The sequence below is a fragment of the Mastigoproctus giganteus genome, chromosome 3, assembly GCF_048544385.1.
Source record: "Mastigoproctus giganteus isolate SK-2022 chromosome 3, ASM4854438v1, whole genome shotgun sequence".
In the NCBI taxonomy this organism is placed as follows: domain Eukaryota; kingdom Metazoa; phylum Arthropoda; class Arachnida; order Uropygi; family Thelyphonidae; genus Mastigoproctus; species Mastigoproctus giganteus.
Window position 1 is genome coordinate 199,361,105 of NC_143577.1, and position 23,395 is coordinate 199,384,499.

Genomic DNA, 23,395 nt, shown 5'->3' on the forward strand with positions numbered 1-23,395 from the left:
CTGAATGGTGAATCTTGCTTGGGTAGACCACATCAGAAGATGTTTACCACGATGATGCCCTTATCTGAGAAGACTGATGCTTGAAACTTAAACAAGTAGAAGCATTATGAACTCTCGACATAAAATAAAATAAACTATGGTACACTGAACACAGGAAGATATTATCACAATGCCAAAATGGTTGACTGGGAATGCAAAATTATGTGTGAAACTGAAGTTGAATTGCATCAGAAAACCTGAAACTCTTTAGGGTATCTTCTCTAATACAAGACAACCAAAGGAATGCTCCTGAACAAAACAAAATTTTAGAAAAGTGCCAGTGTATCTCCATTAAGGCGGTCGGTTCTACGAATGTCGTGGGAAATTACCAACTGGCCAGTCTAACTTCAGTAGTAGGGAAAATCATGAGGCCAATGGTCAAGGATTGAATTCAGATCATTTAGATAGAAATGGAATTCTGAAGGGTACACAGCATGGTTTTGTAAAGGGAAAATCGTGTTTAAATCTGCTTAGCTATTTTGACAGCATCACTCATGAGCTGCATTTAGGGAATAATTTTGACATTGTTTATTTTAGCAAAACATTTGACTCAGTCCCACGTGAGCGGTTACTTTATAAACCAGAACAGGTTGGAATCACAGGGAAAATCCTTAGATGGATAGCAGGATGGCTTCAGGGCAAGAGGCAGAGGGTTGTGATAAATGATTATTTTTCAGATTGGGTTAATGTAAGAAGTGGGTTTCCCCAAAGATCAGTATTGGGACCACCGTTGTTTTTGATTTTCTTAAATGACATTGATGAAGGGATAGAAGGCATGATGCTAAATTTGCAGATGATGTAAAGATTGGTAGAGTAGTTAATGATCACCGCCAAAAAAGCTGCTTCAGGCTGACCTGAGTGGTTGAACTCAGGTCAGCCTGAAGTTTAATTCAGCAAAATGCAAGATCTTACACCTGGGCAACAGCATCCCCAAAATAACGTATACACTTGGTGGAGTTGAAGTCAGTAGTGGAAGAAAGGGACTTGGGAGTTATGATGCCGTCAGATATGAACTCCGAGGCATTGTAGACAGGTTTCAATTGACTTATATAATGGGATTATAACGTTCTTATAATCACTACCGACTTCAACTGGAGTTGAAGTCCGGTAGTGATTATAAGGACGTCATAATCCCATTATATAAGTCAATTGTTAGACCACACTTGGAATACTGTGTTCAAGTGTGGAGACCGCACCTAAAAAAAAAAAAAAGACATCGAGCTTCTTGAAAGAATCCAAAGATGGGTAATTTGCCTGCCTGGTGAGATCGGCAAAAGGGCATCCATATGGGAAAAGACTTGGAATATGTGTGTTGCACAGCTTGGAAATTAGACACCTTAGAGGAGACTTGATTGAGGTGTTTAAGGCTCTGAGAGGCAAAAGTAAAATGAATGAGGACAAAATTTTCACGATTATAAATGATTCTCGAACTAGGGACCATAAATTCAGGTTGGGGGGGGGGGTGGATGTTTAGACTGGATTGCAGGAAATTTTATTTTAGCCAGTGAGTTATAAATTACTGAAATAAGTTACCTACATGGGTGGTTGAGGCTGACGGTTTGGGAAAATTCAAAGATCAGCTGGATACTTATCTATGGGAGGAGGGAAATGCATAGGTTGTCTATTTCCTTTTCTTTTTTTATTTATAAATTATTTATTTTGTTTTATTATTATTATTACTTTACTCCTTTTTTTTTGTTTGGCTGGTGCAGCATCAGCCTTAGGCTTCCTTGCACCATATGGCCATTACTAATACTTTCTCCCAAGGAAGAAAGTATTAGTAATGGCCATATCAAGAAAGTACTTGATATGGCCATTACTAATACCATCAAGAAAGCATTTGAGACAAACACTACAGCTTATTACTACAGCATATTCAATAAACTGAGGGATGCTTTTGATTGAAAGAGACTTAAGAAAAATGCAAGGTAGTATGATTATGTTGTGTGACAATGTAACTACACACACACACACACACACACACACACACACACACACACACACACACACACACACACACACACACACACACACACACACACACACACACACACACACACACAATCTAGCAGTCCCAATATTGATTTCAGAAGTGGGTAAGGTGTTGCAGCAGAGAGAGAACCATTTGACTGAGATTTCTTTAGGAAAGGTTTTGATGAATAGGTTTCCCTCTGGGAAAGTACTTAAATAGGGATGATGATTATGCAGAGAAGGAATGTTATGATGTCTGCATGTGTGAAGAAGTTATCTCTGTGATAATGAAAGATACGGTACCTTTGTGTGCTGTACTTTTGAAACATCCCTTGTAAATTATGTAAAAAAAAAAAATTGGATGCACTCCCCCCCACCCCGACTTGTACTTTGAAGCTGTGAAGAGTCAAAGTTGATAGTATTAAATGCATAGTAAAAGTATCAAATGCAATATGGAGTTCAATTACCATGAAAGGTGATTTATGTTGTTCAAACTCTCTGAAAGTCATGGTTTGTAAATACCAAAAGTGATGCATGCCATTGTGGTTTGATGTTAGCCAAACCCTTTGACATCGAGAAACATGCTACTTCAGAATTCAGTTTACACTGTCATATATGAAATTTACAGTACGCTGAAAGGCTAGCTGCAAATTAATAATAATATTAGGACCAAGCTGGCCCTGTATTATTGGGCCAGCTTGAACATTATATGTAATCATGAAGAATAGAAAATACTTTCATTTCTTTCTTTCTCTTTTTTTTTAATATGAGCATGATTTTTTAACTTTGATCCTGGTGTCTAGGTCTGGAAGAAATTGATTTACTCCTATTCTTCTGCATTTCTGTCAATCCTTGCTTAAATGTGCTATTCCTTAGTGCAAAGGAAAAGGAAACCCATACTTGATTGCACAGTTCTTAAAATAAAGTTTCTGACTTTTAATATTTGATAAATAAAAATGCATATTTAAAGATTATGCAATTCATATCAGAATTAATATTGATTAAAATTAAATTTACAGGTTGAAAGGCTGAGACGTGAAGGATCAAAACAATTAGAGGAAGAACGAGAATTATTAAAAATTCAAATTGAAAAAGATCGAGAAAGGCTGCGTAAGTTTCCCACTTTTTCTCAGATTTTAACTTGAAGAATATGAATAATAAAATTATTGTTTTTTTTTTTAAGTTGGGCCGTGGTTATTTTAAATGCCAAACAGCTTGAGAAATAAAAAAATAGACCTACTTATAACTTTAGTTATATTATATGCATTGCTTAGCTGGTATTATTCTTAACCTTCCAAATTACTGTCTTGTTCATTGTACTTATTTTTCAGTTGATGTTCTTTGGCAGCTATACAAACATTACAGTATGTCACCTCGATGGCATTTCAAGTATAACTCTACCATCATCTTGTTTATCTCAGAATTGTTTCTTGCAAACCATAGTTGGGATTCATTCCATTTCTCATTACGTTGAGATTTTTGAAAACTTGGAAATGCATCTAATCAGGTAAAGCAACTGCTTGCTCTACCTGTCTCACACTTTGAGGTCTTGCACCATATGAACAAGTTAGGTAATGTTCACATTGTGTTTCATTTTCTGCAATTGATAGAAGTGAAAAATATATTACTAATTAATTAACTAATAATATATAAAAGTATTGTATTTATTGGACCAGCTTGAACATTATATGTAATGTGACCATATGATGCACTTTTGTTTTTGGAAAATTTTTCCTAATTCCCCTGTATCTTATAGTCCAAAGATATACTGGGTGCATATGCAGCGTGTATGTGTATTGTTGTTGTTTTGTTTTTTTTTTTAAAGATCAGACTGTATAATGCAGGGGTGGCCAACCCTGTGGCACCTGCATACCACATGTAGCTCTTGTTAGTGGCACACCTACCGATGCAGGAAAAAAAAAAAAAAAAAAATCAGAAATGAATATACAGTGGACCTCTGCTTTATGATGAGTTCACTATACGATATGTATTAAGCATGAGACATTGTGACCACGTTTGTGAATTGAATTTTAATTTTATTAAATGAAGCTTAAAAAATTGGAATGAAGAGACGATTCTGAAAATTTATTTGTTTTTTATATGATTTCAGTAAAGGGGAAACACATTTCACCATAATAAGGTAAAAACCTACAGAATTCCAATATAAGAACTCCATCTTATTGCAAATGCAATAAGATGGAGTTTACTACTTTATAATAAATTGCACTAACAGAAAAGCCCAATAAAACAGAAACTGCAAATTGATTTTATTGTTTTATGGTAGTGACCTCCAGAAATGTGCTTTAGAAAAATATCACAAATGTGTTCAAAATTGATTCTTATTAACGAAACATAGCAATAAACAGTGAAAGTGTAGTGCATTTTAATGATATGAATTGGTTTTTGAAATTTGACTATAAAGTGACTGATTCTACTAACCGGTGATCACTGGCGCCTACTTATTTCACTTTATGATGGCTTAGGATTGTCTCCAATCATACCACATGGTCCTTTCTCTCGGCCAGTAGCAGCGTTTGTAAACCTGTTGGGCACGTGATTTGTTTTCGTATCCTTAGTTGAAGTGATTTTTTTGTGTTGTGCTTACTTTCCACAAATTTACTGTATTGAATTCTTGAATGTGCAACATTGTGTAAACTGTTAATATGGCACTTTAAAGAGTGCAGTAAAAAGAAAATTTCAAATAAAATTAAACAAGAAATAGTAAAAAAACATGAAGATGGTGCTAAAATTAGTTCATTGGTGCATGAATATGGTTTTTCCCAGTCAACCATTTCTACAATAGTGAAACAAAAAGAAAACCTTAAAAATGTTAAAAGTAAGTGATGAATCTAACACAGTCCAAAAAAGGCATAGAACTGATTATAGAAATGGAAAGGCTTTTGTTGCTGTGAAGGGTGATACCATTCCTGGACAATGCATTTGCGAATATGCAAAGCAGATTTTTAAGAACTTAAAAAGTCCTTATTTTTAAGGACTTTAAAACCAGCAAAGGTTGGTCTGACAGTTTTAGAAAAAGGTCCAATATTAAATGTGTTGTAAGGCATGGAGAGGCTTGCAGTGCTGATCAGGAAAGAGCTGAAAACTTAAGTTGGAATTTCAAGAGCTTGTTGAGAAGGAGGGTTACCATCCTCAACAAGTCTTTAATACAGACGAAATGGGCCTCTTTTGGAAAAGAATGCCCAGGCAAACATACATCACAAAAGAAGAGGCCTTGTTGAGTAGTCATAAGCCTATGAAGGATAGGTTTACTACTCAGAAACTCCAAACAAGAAGGGCTGGGTGACAAGACACCTCTTCAATGAATGGGTATTTGAAGTGTTTTGTCCTTCAGTTAAAAGTTACTTAGAAAAGAACAAACTTCCTTTAAAGGCACTGTTAATTTTGGATAATGTTCCCAAACTCGCTCGATCTCTGGAGGAGCAATTTGACTTTGTTACTGTCAAATTTCTCCTACCCAAAACTACCCCTCTGCTTCAGCTGATGGATCAGCAAGTGATTGCCAACTTTAAAAAAATTTACATGAAGATGCTTGCCAAGTGCTTTGAAGAAACCTCAGGAGAAAGAGCCATCACCTCAAGGAATTCTGGAAGACCGTGTTTAACATGTTAGAGTGTGTTAAAGTGATTGTCAGTTCTTGGAATGAAGTTTCAGCTCGGTACCTCAATGCAGCCTGGAAGAACTTGTGGCCTTCAGTCATCCATGCCTTTGAAGGATTTGAAGCTGAAGGTATTCTAGTGCAGGAAATTATCACTATTGGTTCCTTGGCTCTTGAGATTCATGTGGAATATGTGGAGGAGTTAATTGAGGACCTTGGAAGGGAGTTGACAACAGAGGGGCTCCAGGAATTAGAGCAGATGGCAAGCATGATGGAGATGAGGAACATGAGGAGGATGACTATGTAGCAACAACTCAAGAAATTAAAGACATGTTTGCTGCGTGGGACATTGTGAAGAAAAAACCCAGATATTGAAACCACTGAATGGCCTGCACATTTAAAGATCAGGTGTTAAGTCATTTCAAGACCTTCAGAGAAAGCATCAAAAGCAAACCACTTTGGACAATTTTTATAACATAAGTATCAAGAGGCAGCGATCGGAAAGAACACAAGATCCTGAAGGATGTCTTGATTGTAAAAGATTCTCTTCCAACTCTATCACCACCATGAAATAGCTTTTCCAGTGTAAGTTAAATGAAAATTACCATTCTTGTTTTTTTTTTTAATGTTTATAATTATCAATTATCATTTTAAACAACATTTTGGAGGGAAGGTGAATAAGTAAAAATGTGGTACCATCAGCATTTTTTATCTTTTTTACCTTTTAGAGAGGTAAATAGCTTAGTTATATAGTGAAAATTTCAACTTCCGAGGACTTGGAACAAATTACCAAAAAACAGTGTGTTATTGGGTTCACATTGCGATATTTTCACAATACGATGATGTCTCTGGAACGAATTAATATTGTAAAGTAGGGGTCCACTGTATAGTTTAAATTCCACTTTTATTGTCAAAAATGATAACCTGGATTTGAACATGACAGAAATCCAATGTGCATATTTGTAAGCTCGTCGTGACATCAATTCTGTAAAGACAAACATTTATTCATTTAACCTATATTCAGTTTATTTTATAATTGTAATTCAGTTTATTTATAATTGTTTAGATTGTTTTTATTACAAGTACTTAGTGTTATTTGGTAATTCCTTTACCTGGTTAGCAAAAACAATTGGAGGCATGGATCAGTAGCGGATGGGGGATGTTGATTCCAGTAGCTTATAGATATGTGTAAAAGTGTAATGCACTTTCAACATAATATGTGGCATGCTGCAGGAAAGGTATATGGTAATTCCTTTACCTGGTTAGCAAAAACAGTTGGAGGCATGAATCAGTAGCGGATGGGGGGGTGTTGATTCCAGAAGCTTATGGATATGCGTAAAAGTGTAATGCACTTTCAACATAATATGTGGCATGCTGCGGGAAAGGTTAGCCAATCCTGGTTATTGCTTATCATATCCAAGTAAAGTTATGTGTCTCACTAGAATTCACCTTTTATTTCCACAAAAAAAAAAAAAAAAAAAACTACTTTCACCTAGAAATCTTTTTCTGGGAAGGATACAGGAGATCACCATGTAATTCTGTCTTGCCTTCAATATATGAGACACTAACAACTCCCCACTTTGCAAATTTTTGAAAATCCCACCAAGTTCTACATGTGCAATGCAACAATAAGCATGATTACCGGTGTTAGTAATTGACCTTATCCATCATCTGTGAGAATCAGTATTCCCTGTCGTAAATCAGCAAGTCACCAGTGGAGAGAGAAACATCTTTATACAGCTTGTGTTTTTGTGTTTCATTCAGTGCTGTAGTTTGTTTTTAATTTTTTCTAATTTGTAGTCAAATATATACAGTAAAATATTGTTTCCAAAATTCTCCTAAAATCTGAGTGCACTGGTGCATCTTATTGTTTTCACTTCACGTCACATACCTCAACATAATGTTCGCCCAACTTTTTTAATGCAGTTTATTTATTTCCTTCTGGAGTTTAATAAGAATTGTTTATGCTGTCAACACTTTCATAATGTATTTTACTTATTTCTTCCTGGATTTTAATAAGAATTAAAATATAGCAAGTATTTAACATTTCTTGGAGACGTTATCATGGCTACTGCCTTCTGTGCACTAAGGGTATGCATCATTTTTTATTTTTTTTTATTTTGGTTGTTTTATACTCCAGTAAGTGACATTTATTTTATTTGTTTATATACATACAGCTGGCGCTGGTGGCACCAGCTGTATGCTTGCTAAATTAGTGTGCTATTAAAATTAATTAATAAAGAAGGTTTTCGGGAGTGTTGCTCAAAAAGAAGTTATATTTTAGATAAAATAAGTATGGGTGAGTGATAGGTTAAGATTTGGGACCTAAAGGTGGTTTTATTTTTCAGACTGTGAACTTTTTTTAAATGGCTATCATTATTATGTTCGGACATAGGAAAACATAGGAAATTTCAAGGTCATTAAATTTTTAAGGAACTGTAATCAGTCACTGGGAATTCTTAGTAGAATAGTTGTGCTACCTGATAGCTTTGTAGAAGTTTTCAGGATACCAAATTGTATTTAAAAATACTCACGTGTTGCTGAGTTATACATTATTGGTATTTTCAAGGTCACAGTAATTCTACCGAGTCAGCCATTTGGATGTTTCCATGAGATAAAAGAACTACAGCAGTGCCACCTGCTTGTTCAGTGGTGACTAGAAATTCGGCATAAATTGCATAAAATTATTAAATTGTGACGACATCACGAGGAAGCTTCATCACTGAATAAGAGCTACTCCATTTATATGGCTGTGGCAGGTTTAGTAGATCAGCAGCTTAAATCCCAAGCCCGGATAAATGGTGAGGGTTGACGTCAGGAAGGGCATCCGGTCGTAAAAACTATGCCAAAACCAATAGATGTGTTCCAGTTAAGAAGTTAATCCAACTAGAGGAGAAGAAGAGGATGTAAAGTGTGAATTGGGAACATTGAATGCCGACCCCATATAACGTGGAAAAAGGCGAAGACAAAGAAGAAGATGATTTTATTTGTTTATATATATATTTTTTGACTATTTTGTTATCTTGGTTAGTTGTTCAAAAATGATTAAAGGTTGATGAGGAAGACAGTTTTGGTGAGTTTTAGATAATTGCTTGCTGCTTCCTGGTTGTAAACTGGCCAGTCAAACATATCAGCATAACCCAAATTTAATTCACAAACATACCAACTGGCATGATTGAGTGCTGTTCTTAATGCAGGGTTAAATGGAGGAGATAGACTTGTGTTCGAGAGCCACCCTACATTAAAAATTTGCAGACATGACGTCATTAATATAATAAGCAAATAATAATGATTTGTAATTTATTAAGTAAACTGATTAATTAAAAGAAAATCCTCAAAAAGCAATGACTTATGTGTGAACTGAGAACAATTTGTTCCCATGCATCCACCATATTATTCATTCATTCCTCTAATCAGTGCACAGAAACAAAGAATATCCAGTGCTTCAACTACATTCCCCCCCCCCATAGGCTATATAGATAGCTTATGAAAAAAAAGGAAAATAATGATTGTCAGATTTCTGTTTGTCTGATTTGGTGATTTGAAATATAAAATTTCATGAAAATCTGTCCACTGGCAGTAAAGTTGTGCAAGCCATTTGTCGTGATAAAGACAATGGGCACTTTATGCATGTATATGCAAGTGCACCTAAAAGTGAAGAAGGTATGTATATGTTATCTGGTCTTCTCACCTTTGCAAAAATTGAAACCACCATGGTGTGAATGTTTATTCATGCCTTAAATATAACTGTTTTCTGTACAGCATTGAATTTACCTTCTAAGATCAGAACTACTCTGCTTTGAAATAAACAGAATTCTGTCTTTAAACATCTTTGTTGTAGCTGTTTTTTTTTTTTTTTTTTTTTTAAATAGCTGTTAGGTTATTTCATTTGAATGCTGTGGTGTACTTTCCATTGTGTAGTTTCTTGAAAGATTTTCATGAGCCAGCATAGTTAATTACACAGCTCATATTTCTTTAGAGATTACAATCTGTTCATTCCAAACATTTCTTTTTATCAACAAGGGTGTTAAAAAAAGAAAGAGGAAAAGCATAGATTACACAAGATTATAATCTTGTGTAATCGAAGGCTTGTTATCATCAGGAATGTTATCATCATTGATCAGAAAAGATTGTTCACATGTATTGATTGTTCAGTGTTCACTGTATTCAATATGAGATCAGTATGAACATGATTTGATAATGTACCTATATAATTTTATAACATAGTATGGAGTACTATCACATAACCTGGGAATAGTATAGCATGATTATTGTACTTGTATATCGCTTAATTTAGTCTGGTATTTTTAACTTAAGTTTCTGCTAAAATCATATATCAAACTAGAGCAGCAAATCACTCAAATTATTGGGAGTGCTCTGGCTCAGGGGAGAACTGCCAGGGGTAGTTCTCCTAGAGATCAGAAATTTATGTGCTTTATTTCTTGTGTGTGTCTTTACTTATGTGTTTGTTTGCAAAGCCTTCTATAGTGAGATGTGATAGAGCCAAAGGGGATGCCTTTGTTTTTGTTACAAAGAGTGTGAAGAGATGGATTCAAGGCAGAACTAGACAAACATTTGGAGCGAGTGGATGGGTGAAATTTGATTTCTTTTTTAGCTGATGCTATATAAGCTTGCATCATGTGCCTTTACTAATGCTAATTAAGCAAAAATTTAGCATTCTGCTGGGCGAATGTGAGAGCTTCAAGAATAGAGTTGTTACCTTCGAAGGAATGAAAATGAGGGAGCACTCAGGAATGGCAGCATTCCTTAAAGCAGAATGTACTGGTCTCACGGGAAGAACTATTGTCTATGCAGGGAAACAGGAAATATATTGTACAAAAAGGATAGGTAGAATAAGACCAGGATATATCTGTAAGGAGGCAAAAAAGTTATGTTTTAGAACAGTTATCTTTTTTTAAGGGCACAAACAGTAATATTGTTGTAAAAGTTGGACCAATGATCTTAAAAGCAGATGAACTGGGGCTTTACTTAACAGGTAAATGGCAGTGTTGAGAAAAAAGCTACAGGTTAGCTTTAAATTTTAAAGCGAGTGAAATTTTTCCAGACATAATAGGAAAGAGTACATGAAATTAGGCACTAACTTGGCGTTCTGATGGACATCTATGAAAGTAGGGCAGATGCCCTCAAATGAATTAAAATGAAGGGGATGGGAAATATATTGTGCAAAACATATAGGTAGAATAGGACTAGGATGTGTCTGCCAGGGACAAAAGTTGAAGTTGTAGAGAAGATCTCTTTTAAGGGCACAAATGCTGTTGACATTGGGGGACAATGCAATGTTCAGTCAGTGTGGTGTGGTGTGACATAAGCACTGGGAAAAGGAAAATGAGAGTAGGTGTGTGTTATAGGCCTAATGACTCTGATGAGTATAATGAACAATTGTGCAGAGAAATACAGTGGGCCAGTAAATCAGAATGTCTTATAATGGGGAATTTTAACTTCCCATATATAGACTGGAACTTGTGGGTTGGTCACTCACATGCTAGCAAGACTTTTGTGGATTTATTGGATGATTGTTTTCTACAACAGCATGTTCGAGAGGCAACCGGAGAGAGTAATACTCTTGATCGTGATCTGACTGATTAACTGCAGTGATTATTCATGTATTAAGAATCTGCAGATAAAGGAACCACTAGGTGGCATTGATCACAGTGTACTGATGTAGGATTTACTCAAAGAATGAGCAGCAGCTTGGAAAGCAAGGTGCTGGGGATTTCCAGGACTGCTGGGAGTCATGGTGGAACAAGTAAATACATGGGCTGTTAGGGTAACTAAGAGTAGGAACACGTGAATGTACACCAATGCTAATATACAGATGATTATAGTGAACAATTGTGCAGAGAAATAGAGTGGGCCAATAAATCAGAATGTGTTATAATGGGGAATTTTAACTTTCCAGATATTGACTGGAACTTGTGGGTTGGTCACTCGCACACTAGCAGGACTTTTCTGGGTTTATTGGATGACTGTTTGAACAGCAATATGTTCGAGAGAAAACCAGAGGGACTAATACTCTTGATCTGATTATCAGCAGTGATTCTTCATGCATTAAGAATGAAGAAGATAAAGGAACCACTAGGTGGCACTGATCACAGTAAACAGATGTGGGATTTACTCAAAGAGGTAACTACCATCAGCATTAAAGGGAAGGGTTTTTGATTTCATGAAGGTGACTACGGTGGTCTGACACAGTTTTTAAATTCTATACAGCGGGCCCAACTGATAATGTTACCAATGGTGAATTCTAAATGGGAAGCATTCAAGGTAGTAATCTTGGAAGTTATTAGGCTTTTCATAACAACTAAAAAATACTGTTCGAGGTTTAGGCCTAAATGGATGTCAGATGAATTAATGAGGCTCGTGACAGAGAAAAAAAATGCATGGGATGCATATAATTATCAGGCGACACAGAAGCCTATGGCAGATATAAGCCAGTCTGTAATCAAGTCACAAAGGAGGTTAGGCAGCCGAAGGCAGATTAAGAGAAATCTTTGGCAGAGGATGCAAAGAGTTCTTTACTTAATATTTGTCCACTTAACATAGATGGTTCGGCTATTAATGATCCTGCTCAGGTAGCTGATAAACTGAATGAGTATTTTGCATCTACATTCACACATTCAATTCTGTAGGGAAGTGGAGGCTAGAAGCTTATCAAACTCTAACAGGGAGTTTAGTGATTTTGTGATAACTGAAAGCAGAGTGGAGGTGAAATTATTGTAGTTAAACATAAGAAAGGCTCCTGGGGTGGATGGGATCTATCCAGTTATATTAAAGGAGTCAGCAAAAGAACTAAGCAAACCCTTAGCCATAATTATGAGAGCATCCTTTGATCAGGGGAGGTCCCCACGGACTGGAAATGTGCAAATGTATCCCCAATTCACAACGGGGGATCAAAAGGTGACCAGAGTAATTACAGACCTGTTTAGTTTAACTTCTGTTCCGGAGAAAATAATGGAGTCACTGGTTGAAGAAGCACTGCATGATCACCTAGACAAGACTGCAGTTATAGTTCAAACACAGCATGGGTTTGTTAAGGGGAGGTCTCGTCTGACTAATTTGATTGGATACTATGATATGGTCACAAAGGAACTAAGCCGCCTCCGTAGCCAGATGGGAAGGAGCAGCAGTGCATAGCACATGCTTCTTGATTAGACTGTGGTTTGAGCCCGTCACCACCAAATACAGAGGATGCGGAAAGGTCAGGGAATGACCACCACATATCCCAGAGCAATATGGTCTTAGTTGCTAATGCTCCTAAAATACAAATAACAAACAAACAAAGGAACTGGATGCAAAAAATAATTTTGATATCATATACTTGGATTTTCGGAAAGCTTTTGATACTGTTGCACATGGAAGACTACTGAACAAATTGGAGCACCATGGCATTAAGGGAAAGTTGCTGCTATGGATGAAGAGATGGTTGAGTGGGAGAAGACAAGACAGCAGTGATCATTGGACACTGCCCTTCATGGACTAATGTCAGTGGAGTCCTCCCCCCAGGGTGCCATGTTTAGCCCATTATTGTTTTCTGTTTGTCAGTGATATTGATGAAGGTATATCAGGCATAATGTCCAAGTTTGCACACTATACGAAGATTAGTATAGTTGTTAATAACAGTAATGACAGTATGCTACTGCAACAACATCTAGAAAAGTTGAGCAGATGAGCTAAGACGGGCAACTGAAGTTTAACATTGACAAATGGAAAGTACTGTATATATGTAGCAGTAAACCCCAAAGTAACATACCAACTGTGCGGTACTACACTGAGAGTAATGTAGAATTAAAAAGACCTGGGGGTAATTGTGCAGTCAGATATGAAGTTTTCTGAGCAGTGCATATGAGCTGCAAGAGTAGCTAATGTGGTCTTGTCAGTGATATACAGGAATTTTGCTTGAAGGGATAAGGGGTTATTATCCCCTTGTATGAGGTAATGGTCAGGCAACACCTTGAGTACTGCATACAGGTCTGGAGGCCTCATTTTAGGAAAGATGTAGAGCTGCTAGGACGACAAGATTGGTGAGTTGAACAAAGGGTTGCTCTTACCAAGAAAGGCTTAAGTTCTGCAAATTGCAGCTTCTGAAGATTCGGCACCTGTGAGGTGATCTAATTGAGGTGTATAAGGCCTTGAATGGTTTGAGCAAGTTCTGTGCTCATGGGATTGTTCCTCTTGCTCAGATTATGCATCTGAAGAGGCATTAATTCAAATTGAGGAAAGACCTTTGTAAAAAAAGAAGTGCGGAAATTTGACTTTAGCCAGCAGGTGGTTGATTGCTGGAACAAACTTCCAATTGTCGTTATGGAATTGGACAGCTTAAATAAATTCATGACAGAAGTAGACAAAGTTTAGGAGTGAGTGGCTGGGTGAAGTGGGCAAGGTGGTTTTTTTTTTTTTTTTTTGATGCTGTATAAGCTTGCTTTTTTGCATCATATGCCTGTGCTAATGCTAAAAAGGTGAAATTGATTCTTGCACTTCTTCTATTGGGACATACAGCATCCTAGAAAACAAAGAATTGAGGGATTACAAGACCTCCTAGAATGACCACCACATATCCCCAGAGCAATATGGCCTTAGTTGCTAATGCTCCTAAAAACCAAATAACAATAACAAGGCCTCCTGGGGGGGGTTCTCAAGTTCATATGGGTTGCATTAGGGCTAAGAGCAAATACACATATGCATTGTTTACTAATGCTAGGATTATAGTAAATAAATTTGTCAGATTTTAAGTATTGATTAATGTATATGATGCAGATGTAGGAATATCAGAAACATGGTGCCACTCAGACACAGGGGATGTGGAATTCATAAGCGGTAAGTGCATTATGGACAGAAAGAATGTGTCATTATCTTTGCGGCTCTGGTGGTTTCCCTCAACTCTCTATTCTGACTTTCGTGTTGATATTTAAGTTAGAAAACCTAGTCATGTGTGTGGTGTGGGATGTGTTGTTTGTCTTGTATGACTGGTGTCTTAGCCACCAGGAAGCTAACATCACATGGATGAGCTTTCTGGTATTCATCCTTTGTCTCATTAGCTAGCCCAGAGGATGTGCTAAAAAAAAAAAAAAAAAAAAATGGGGAAAGGAGCAGGTTATGGTAAGAGACATGGTAGGAACAGTAAGCTAGGGAGAGGATAGGAGGATACACTGCCCTAAGAATGAGAAGCAAAAGTGTAAAGAATTTAAGTATAAAGAGACGGGAAGATGTCATTCTCTTACTCAGGGAAGATCCTATCCCTGCTGACAATGGGTCTTCCCAGTGGGAAGGCCCATTGTCAGCAGAGCAGAAATGGTTGATGGCAGATCAGCAGCAGCAGCCAGAACTTTATCATCAATCCTACACTGGTAATCCACTATCAGCAAACTTCTTTAGGACAAAAAAACAGGGACTGTGCCTCTGATAATCATCATGCTGTTTGTCCCTGATTGCAAGCAGCAGTTCCATAAAGGACGAATCCCACAGTGGTGAGCCCAATCAGCTGGAGGGGTTTCTAGATGCCAGAAGAAAACATAATTCCACATTGTGCAGGCTGAATATGAATGGCATAACTGTTCAGGTTGCTGACAAACTGAATACATGTTTTATGTGTACATTCACATCTGAAGAGGTTTCTAGAGATGAGGATATCAGCAGTATATAACTAAGAGCTAAAGGAGTTTGAGATTCTAACTATATTAGAAATCAGAGATAAATGATTTTGAGATAACTGAGAAGAAAGTAGAAGAGAAATTGTTAAAATTAAAAGTAAATAAGACACTTGGGAATAATGGAATTTACCTGTCATTAGCATTAGTAGAGGTATATGATGCAAGAAAGCAACCTTATACAGCATCTGCCAAAAAAAATAAAAAAACTTCCCATTTCACCCATCCATTCGCTCCAAAAGTTTGTTCACTTTTTCCTTGAATTTATTTAAGCTATCAACTTCCACAATGGCAGAGGGAAGTTTGTTCCAGCAATGAACAACCCCTTGGCTAAAGGCAAATTTCTGCACATCAATTTGATGACTGTCTTTTTGAATGAATGCCTCTTCAGGTGCATAATCTGAACAAGAGGAACAATCCCATCAGCACAGAACTTACTCAAACCATTCAAGGCCTTATACACCTCAGTTAGATTACCTTGCTAGGTTCTAGATGCTGCAGTTTGCAGAACTTAAGCCTTTCTTGGTAAGAGCACCCCTTTGTTCCCCTAACCAGTCTTGTCCTTCTCTGTACTTGTTTTAGCAACTCTACATCCTTCCTAAAATGAGGCTTCCAGATCTGTACACAGTATTCAAGATGTGGCTTCACCATTGCCTTATACAAGAGGATATACCTCCTTATCCCTGCTAGTAAAATTCCTGTATATCATTGACAAGACCCCATGACCTACTTTAGCAGCCTCTATGCACTGCTCAGAAAACTTCATATCTGACTGTACAATTACTCCCAGGTCTCTTTCATTCTCCACTACCCTGACTGTAACACCATTCAGTTGCCACTTCCCAGCCCATCTGCCCGACTTTTCCAGATCCTGTTGCAGCAGCATACTGTTATTAACAATCCTGCCAGCCTTTGTATCATCTGAAAACTTTGACATTAAGCTTGATGTACCTTCATCAATATCATTGATAATACAAAATAACACAGAAACCTGGGGGACACCACTAATGACATTAGTCCACAAAGAGCAGTGTCCATTGATTACCACTCTGTCTTCTCCCATTCAACCATCCTTTTATCCATTGTAACAATTTGTCCCTATTGTCACACTGCTTGAACTTGTACAGTAGTCTTCCATGTGCAACAGTATCAAAATCTTTCCTGAAATCCAAGTATATGATATCAAAATTATTTTTTCATTCAGTTCTGTTGTGACCACATCATAATATCCAATCAAATTGGTCAGACAAGACTTCCCCTTAACCGAACCATGCTGTGTCTAAATTATTGCTGCAGTCTTGTCTAGGCGATCCTCCAATTCTTCTTTGACCAGTGACTCCATTATTTTCCCTGGAACAAAATTCAAACTAACAGGTCTGCAATTACTCGTGTCATCACCCTTTGATCCCCCCCTCTTGTGAATTGGAGATACATTTGCACATCCCCAGTCCGTGGGGACTCCTCTGAGTGCAAGGATGCTCTCATAATTATGGCTAAGGGTTTGCTTAGTTCCTTTTCCACCTCCTTTAATACAACTGGATAGTTCCCATTCACCCCAAGTGCCTTTCTTATATTTAACTTCAGCAATTTCTCCTCCACTTTGATCTCAGTTATTACAAAATCATTTAACTCCCTGTTAGAGTTTGATAAACATCTGGCCTTCTTGATTAACTCCTCATGTGTGAACGTAAATGCAAAATACTCATTTAGTTTGCAGCTATCTGAGAATGATCATCTACAGTCAACCCATTGATATCAAACCAGTGTTAAAGGAAGCAGCAAAAGATGTAAGAAAACCTTTGGTCATAATAATGAAAGAATCTCTGCATGGAGGGGGGTGGGTTCAAAAGATGAAGTGAGTAATTATAGATCCGCAAGCTCACAAGAAAAGTAGAACAAGCATTAAAGGAAAACAAAGGATTTAAATCAGCAGCCATGAGCAGTAATACAGAAAGACAAATGATACTGAAACTGAAGAATAGCAATGGTTTACTTATAAACAGCAGAGAAGGCATAATTCAAATAGCAGAAGACTACTATAGAGAATTATACAAGGAGCGAGGGAATGATACCAGCAGTGGGGAAGATGGATTGCAAAGTAGCAACACATACGACATACCCGATATTCTTCCTGATGAGGTTAGAACATGCATTGAAGAAAATGAAGAATCGGAATGCCCTGGGGGAAGATGAAGTTACTGTAGAGTTGTTAAAATTGGGAGGAAGAGACATAACACAAAAACTGGCAGGGCTCTTCACAAAGTGCATTAGAAAAGGTGTGATGCCTAAGGAGTGGAATAATGCAATCATAGTTTTGCTGCATAAGAAAGGAGATAAATCAGAAATTGGAAATTATAGACCAATTAGCTTGTTATCCCACATCTACAAGTTGTTCACAAGAGTCATTACTAACAGATTAGAAAGAATACTTGATGAGAATCAACCGAAAGAGCAAGCTGGCTTTAGGACAGGATTCTCAACTATGGATCGCCTTCACGTAATATCACAGCTAATGGAGAAAGCAAATGAATATAAAACACCATTATGCCTGGCATTTGTGGACTATGAAAAGGCATTTGACTCCGTACAGCATAAGGCAATGTTTGGGGCACAGGAAAGACAAGGCATAGATACCCCATATATTATGATTTTGAAGAAAATATATGAGAGTGCTCCCTCCTTTATTAGACTAGACAAAGACAGTAGCAAATTTAAAATTGAGAAAGGAGTTCAACAATGAGACACAATATCTCCGAAGCTGTTTACTGCTGCCCTTGAGGAAGCTTTCAGAAGATTAGACTGGTCGCAGAAAGGAGTCAATGTGAACGGAGAGTACCTAAACCATTTACAATTTGCAGATGACATTGTGGTCATAAGCCACGATCCCAAAGAATTAGAGGAAAATCTTAATCAGTTATGCACAGTTAGTAAGGATTTTTGACTAAAGATGAATATGGCTAAAACAAAAGTAATGATGAACAAGTATGAAACGGAAAGGGAAACAATGATTGAAGGAGCAGTAATTGAAAAGGTGGAGTCATATACTTATCTGGGACAAGTTATTAGCTGTAATAATGATAAATGGCTGGAAGTCAAGAGAAGAATAAATTTTGGCATTCAGGAAATATAGTCATACTGAAGAGCAATATCCATTTTTGTCTGAAATGTAAAATAATGAATCAATGTATACTCCCCACCATGACTTATGGAAGTGAAACTTGGGCACTCACCAAAAGAATGGAAGAGAAGCTGAGAACTACACAGCGAAGAATGGAACTAATTATATTGAGAATCAGACTGTTAGATAAGAAGAGAAACATGGATTAGGCAGCAACCTCAAGTAAAGGACATTCTTATCAAAACTAAAGAACTAAAATGGTCTTGGGCAGGACACATAGCTCGAAGACATGATGACAGATGGACTAAGAAAATAACAGAATGGTACCCAAGAGGAGCTAGAAGAAAACCTGGAAGACAAAGGCAGAGATGGATAGATGAAATTCATGAGTTTTTGGGTAGTAAATGGATGGCCAGTGCTCAAAACAAGCAACTGGAAAGTTGCTGGAGAGGCCTTCATCCTGCAGTGGATTGAAAATGGCTGATGTTGATGATGAAGCTCAACTTCTGTTCCAGGAAAATAATGGAGTCAGGTCAAAGAAGTAATGCAGGATCATCTAACCAATCTTATTTGCTACTATATTATAGTAACAAAATTTGATGTTGTAGACTTAGGTCTCATTAGAGATTTTGACTTCCACATGAAGACTCTCGTACAAACTGGAGCAGTATTGCATGGAGGGGCAAGTTATTGCTATGGATAAAGGGATGGTTGTGTGGCACTGCTCTTCTTAGGCCAATGTTGTTAGTGGAGCCCCCTCAAGATCCAGTGCTGGAACCCTTGTTGTTTTCAATATTTATTAACAATATTAATGAAGACATCAAGCTTATTGTCTAAGTTTACAGATGATGTAATGGTTGGCAGTGTGGTTAATGACAAGAATCAAAGTATACTACTGCAGCAAGAGAGAAACATTAGATAAATGACGCAGTTAGGTGGTGGTGGTGCCACACTCAAGGCAGTGGAGAATGAAAGAGACCTAAGGGTAATTGTACAGTCTGACATGAAGTTTTCTGTGCAGTGCAGACAGACTACTAAGATAGCTCACGTGGTTCTGTCAGTGATATACAGGAATTTTTCCAGGGAACAAAGTGGTGATTATCATGTTGTATAAGAGAATGGTTAGGCCTTACCTGCTATACTACAAACAGGTCTAGATGCTTCATTTCAGGAAAGATGTGGTCTGTTGGAAAGGGAGCAGAAAAGTGCAACATGATTATACAAGGATGCAAAAGGATACTTTTACCAAGGAAGACTTCAGTTCCAAAAATTGCAGCACCTGCGAAGAGACCTGGATAAAGTGTTTAAGGCTTTGAATGGATTGAGTAAACGAAATGCTGATGGCATTTTTACTCTTTCTCAGAGAACACAGCTAAGAGGACAAAAATTTAAATTAAAAAGGATAGTTACGGGACGGATAAGAAAAATATTGCTTTTGTCCAGAGAGTAGTTGATTGTTGGTACAAATGTAATGTCCATCTGGTGTTGTGAAGTAGATAGTTTGAATAAATTGTTAGGAAACATACTGATGTTTTGTTCCTCCACCCCTTTGGCTGATGCTATTTAACTTTATTCTTTGCACTGTTTGCTATTTAACTTTATTCCTTGCACTGTTTACCACTACTAATGTTGATACTTAAATTCTTTAGTAGTTTTGTGAAGAACTTTATTAATATACAGTTTCAATGAACTTCTGTTGGAAATGACTTTGATGGTATATTAGCTGACAAAAATTCTAAAGTGGGAAGGGGATTGTTAATTGGCAATAAGTTGAAACTGGCTTTGAACTTTTGCTTCTTGTGTGAGCTCTCTATTACTGAAGTTTATTAATCAATGACAAAGCCACAAGGCTCAATAAGTTCCACATTATATATCAATTATCAATGAATGAAAAAGGGGAATCACCTCTATGATGACTTGCAGAATGCTTCGATGCTAACTCTCTCCGTTATTGAAATGAGTATAAAAATAATTTAAATGAATTCTTCCACTTGAAAAAATCGATGATCCAATGCACCCAGATTCCAGGTGCATTGGATCATCAATTTTTTTTTTTTTCTTTGAGTGTGAAGAATTCATATAAATTATTTTTATATTCATTTGAATAATGGGGATAGTTAGCATCGAAGTGTTCTACAAGTCATTATAGAGGTAATTTCTCTTATTCATTGTTATTTACTGAGGGAAGGATTTCTTGTCATCCATATTGCCCTTATTGTTGGAATTTTAGACCCCTTCAGTTTTCGTTGTCATGCTTTAAAAAAAAAAAAAGACTTCAGATTCAGCACTGATGTGAGCTTCATTTGAATGGTGGATCATTACTACTTCCTTTTTCTTGAAAAGGATTGCTTCACTGTTGATGTCATATGTAGTCCTCTTCCCCCACTTAATGGCTTTTTGCTTCATAATGGTCCTTTTGATTTAATGTCTGAAGAGCTATACTGACATTATCCCTGGAGGGTCTGGTTTTGTGGATAACCTTTGGTTGGGGGGTATGAAAAGTTGCACAGAAAGAACTCTCTTGCTTTTATGAATGGAAACTGTATCAAAATCTTTGAAACATTAGTTTGCAAGTAGTTTCAAAACAGTAGTTCCTAATGGGTTAATTTTTTTTGTAGATGATCGACTGAATTATCTTTCTTTATCATTGGTTTCATTGTTTTTCTCTCTAAGTCCACAGTTTGTTGGTTATTGATATTTTGTCTTTTCTCTCTGGACCTTGTGGGGGGGGGAGACATTGCTTTGGATTTAAGCTTATATTGGTTATCTGGAGATGGGTTCTTTTGCAGGTGAGAAAGGGCCTCACTAGTGATCCTTGACAGTGTTAGATTGGTTGTAAACTGCTCCTGGGAGTGCAGAAATATTCTACTTGTTTGTGCCTGGAAATTTATAGGTGATTCTTATTCTTTTGGTGGGTATTATATGATGTAGGAGACTTGTTTGAACTCTTGAATCAGCCCCCATTACCATTTGAGTCATGTCCTGAATTTTCACAGTATTGCTTTCTTTCGGGACAAGCATATTAAATTTCTTTGCTAAATTACTAGGATTTCTTCCTCTTCCCCCCCCCCCCCCCCAATATCCTGGCTTTAATTCAGTTCAACCACCCTATTCCAGTTTGCATTAGGGGTGTTGGGGTTTCAGGGATGGATGGCAGTCATCGTGAAATAGGTGGGTATATGGGATGTGTTAGGGTAACCAGGAATAGGAATAGGTGCATGTATACCAATGCTAGCAGTATAGTAAATAAATTTGATGAATTTGAAGTGTTATTACACTGTTATAATAGATAGCAGAGACGTGATCTCAGCCAGATATAAGGAATACAGAACTGGAATTTGGGGATACAATGTGTACAGAAAGGATAGACAGGATAGGAAGGGAGGAGGTGTTATAGTGTTAATTAAGAAAAACATAAAATCAAAAGAAGTGCACCCAGTTGATATAGATGAACAGTGCACTGTTGAGTCAGTTTGGTGTGACATAAGCACTGTGAAAGCAAAAATAAGAGTAGGAGTGTGTTATAGGCCTAATGACTTGAATGAGTTAGCCAGGTGGGAAGGAGCACCAGTGCGTAGCACATGCTCCTTGATTACACCGGGGTTCGAGCCCGTCACCACCAAATACGGAGGATGCGGAAAGGTTAGGGAATGGCCACCGCATATCCTGGAGCAATATGGCCTTAGTTGCTAATGCTCCTAAACACCAAACAACAAACAAACAAACAAACTTGAATGAGTACAATGAACAATTGTACAGAGAAATAGAGTTGGCTAGTAAATCAGAATGTCTTATAATGGGGGAGTTTAATTTCCCAGATATTGACTGGAACTTGTGGGTTGATCACACACACACACTATTCAGACTTTTGGGGATTTATTGGATGATTGTTTTCTGCAGCAGCATGTTCGAGAGGCAACCAGAGAGAGTAATACTCTTGATCTGGTGGTTATCAGCAGTGATTATTCGTGTATTAAGAATTTGCAGATGAAGGAACCACTAGGTGGCAGTGATCACAGTGTACTGATGTGGAATTTACTTAAAGATTTAATTACCATCAGGGGTAAAGGAAAGGGTTTTTGCTTCCGTAAAGGAGAGTACAGTGGTCTCAGACAGTTTTTAAATTCTTTACAGTGGGATCAACTGAAGATATTACCAACGGTGAATTCTAAGTGGGAAGCATTCAAGGAATTAATCGTGGATGCTACTGAAAGTTTCATACCTATTAAGAAATATTGTTCGGGGTTTAGTCCTAAATGGTTATCAAATGAACTAATGAGACTCGTAACAGAGAAGAAAAATGCATGGGATGCGTATAAATTATCAAGCGACTCAGAAGCCTATGGCAGATATAAGCTAGTCTGTAATCAGGTCACAAAGGTTAGTGAGGCGAAGGCAGATTACTAGAAATCTTTGACAAAAGATGCTAAGAAAAACAGCAAGGATTTCTTTACTTATATAAACTCTAAATGGAAGGGGATAAATCTGGTTGGTCCACTTGACATCGATGGTTCGACTGTTGATGATCCTGCTCAGATAGCAAACAAACCGAATGAGTATTTTGCATCTATATTCACACGTGAGGAATTATTATGGTTTGAAAATGACAGAAGGTTATCAAATTGTAGCAGGGTACTTATGATTTTGTAATAACTGACAGCAAAGTGGAGGAGAAATTGTTGAAGTTAAACATAAGAAAAGCACCTTGGGTGAATGGGATCTATCCAATTATATTAAAGAAGGTGACAAAGCAACTAAGCAAACCCTTAGCCATAATTATGAGAGCATCCTTGGACTCAGGGGAGGTTCCCACAGACTGGAGATATTCAAATGTATCCCCAATTTGCAAAGGGGGATTGAAGTGTGACACGAGTAATTACAGACCAGTTAGTTTAACTTCTGTTCCGGGTAAAATAATGGAATCTGGAATCACTGGTTAAAGATGCATTGCAGAATCATCTTGACAAGACTGCAGCAATAATTCAG

The 23,395-nt window shown here is 37.2% G+C and overlaps 1 protein-coding gene across 1 annotated transcript in view; it reads left to right on the top strand.

Moving 5' to 3' along the window:
- Positions 1–23,395, top strand: part of LOC150088566 (dnaJ homolog subfamily C member 17) — a 238,703-nt gene that overhangs the window by 126,422 nt on the left and 88,886 nt on the right. The window contains exon 6 of the mRNA XM_090370234.1: positions 3,030–3,120. Coding sequence (XP_090226360.1) covers positions 3,030–3,120 — 91 coding nt within the window. The remainder of the gene's footprint in view (positions 1–3,029; positions 3,121–23,395) is intronic.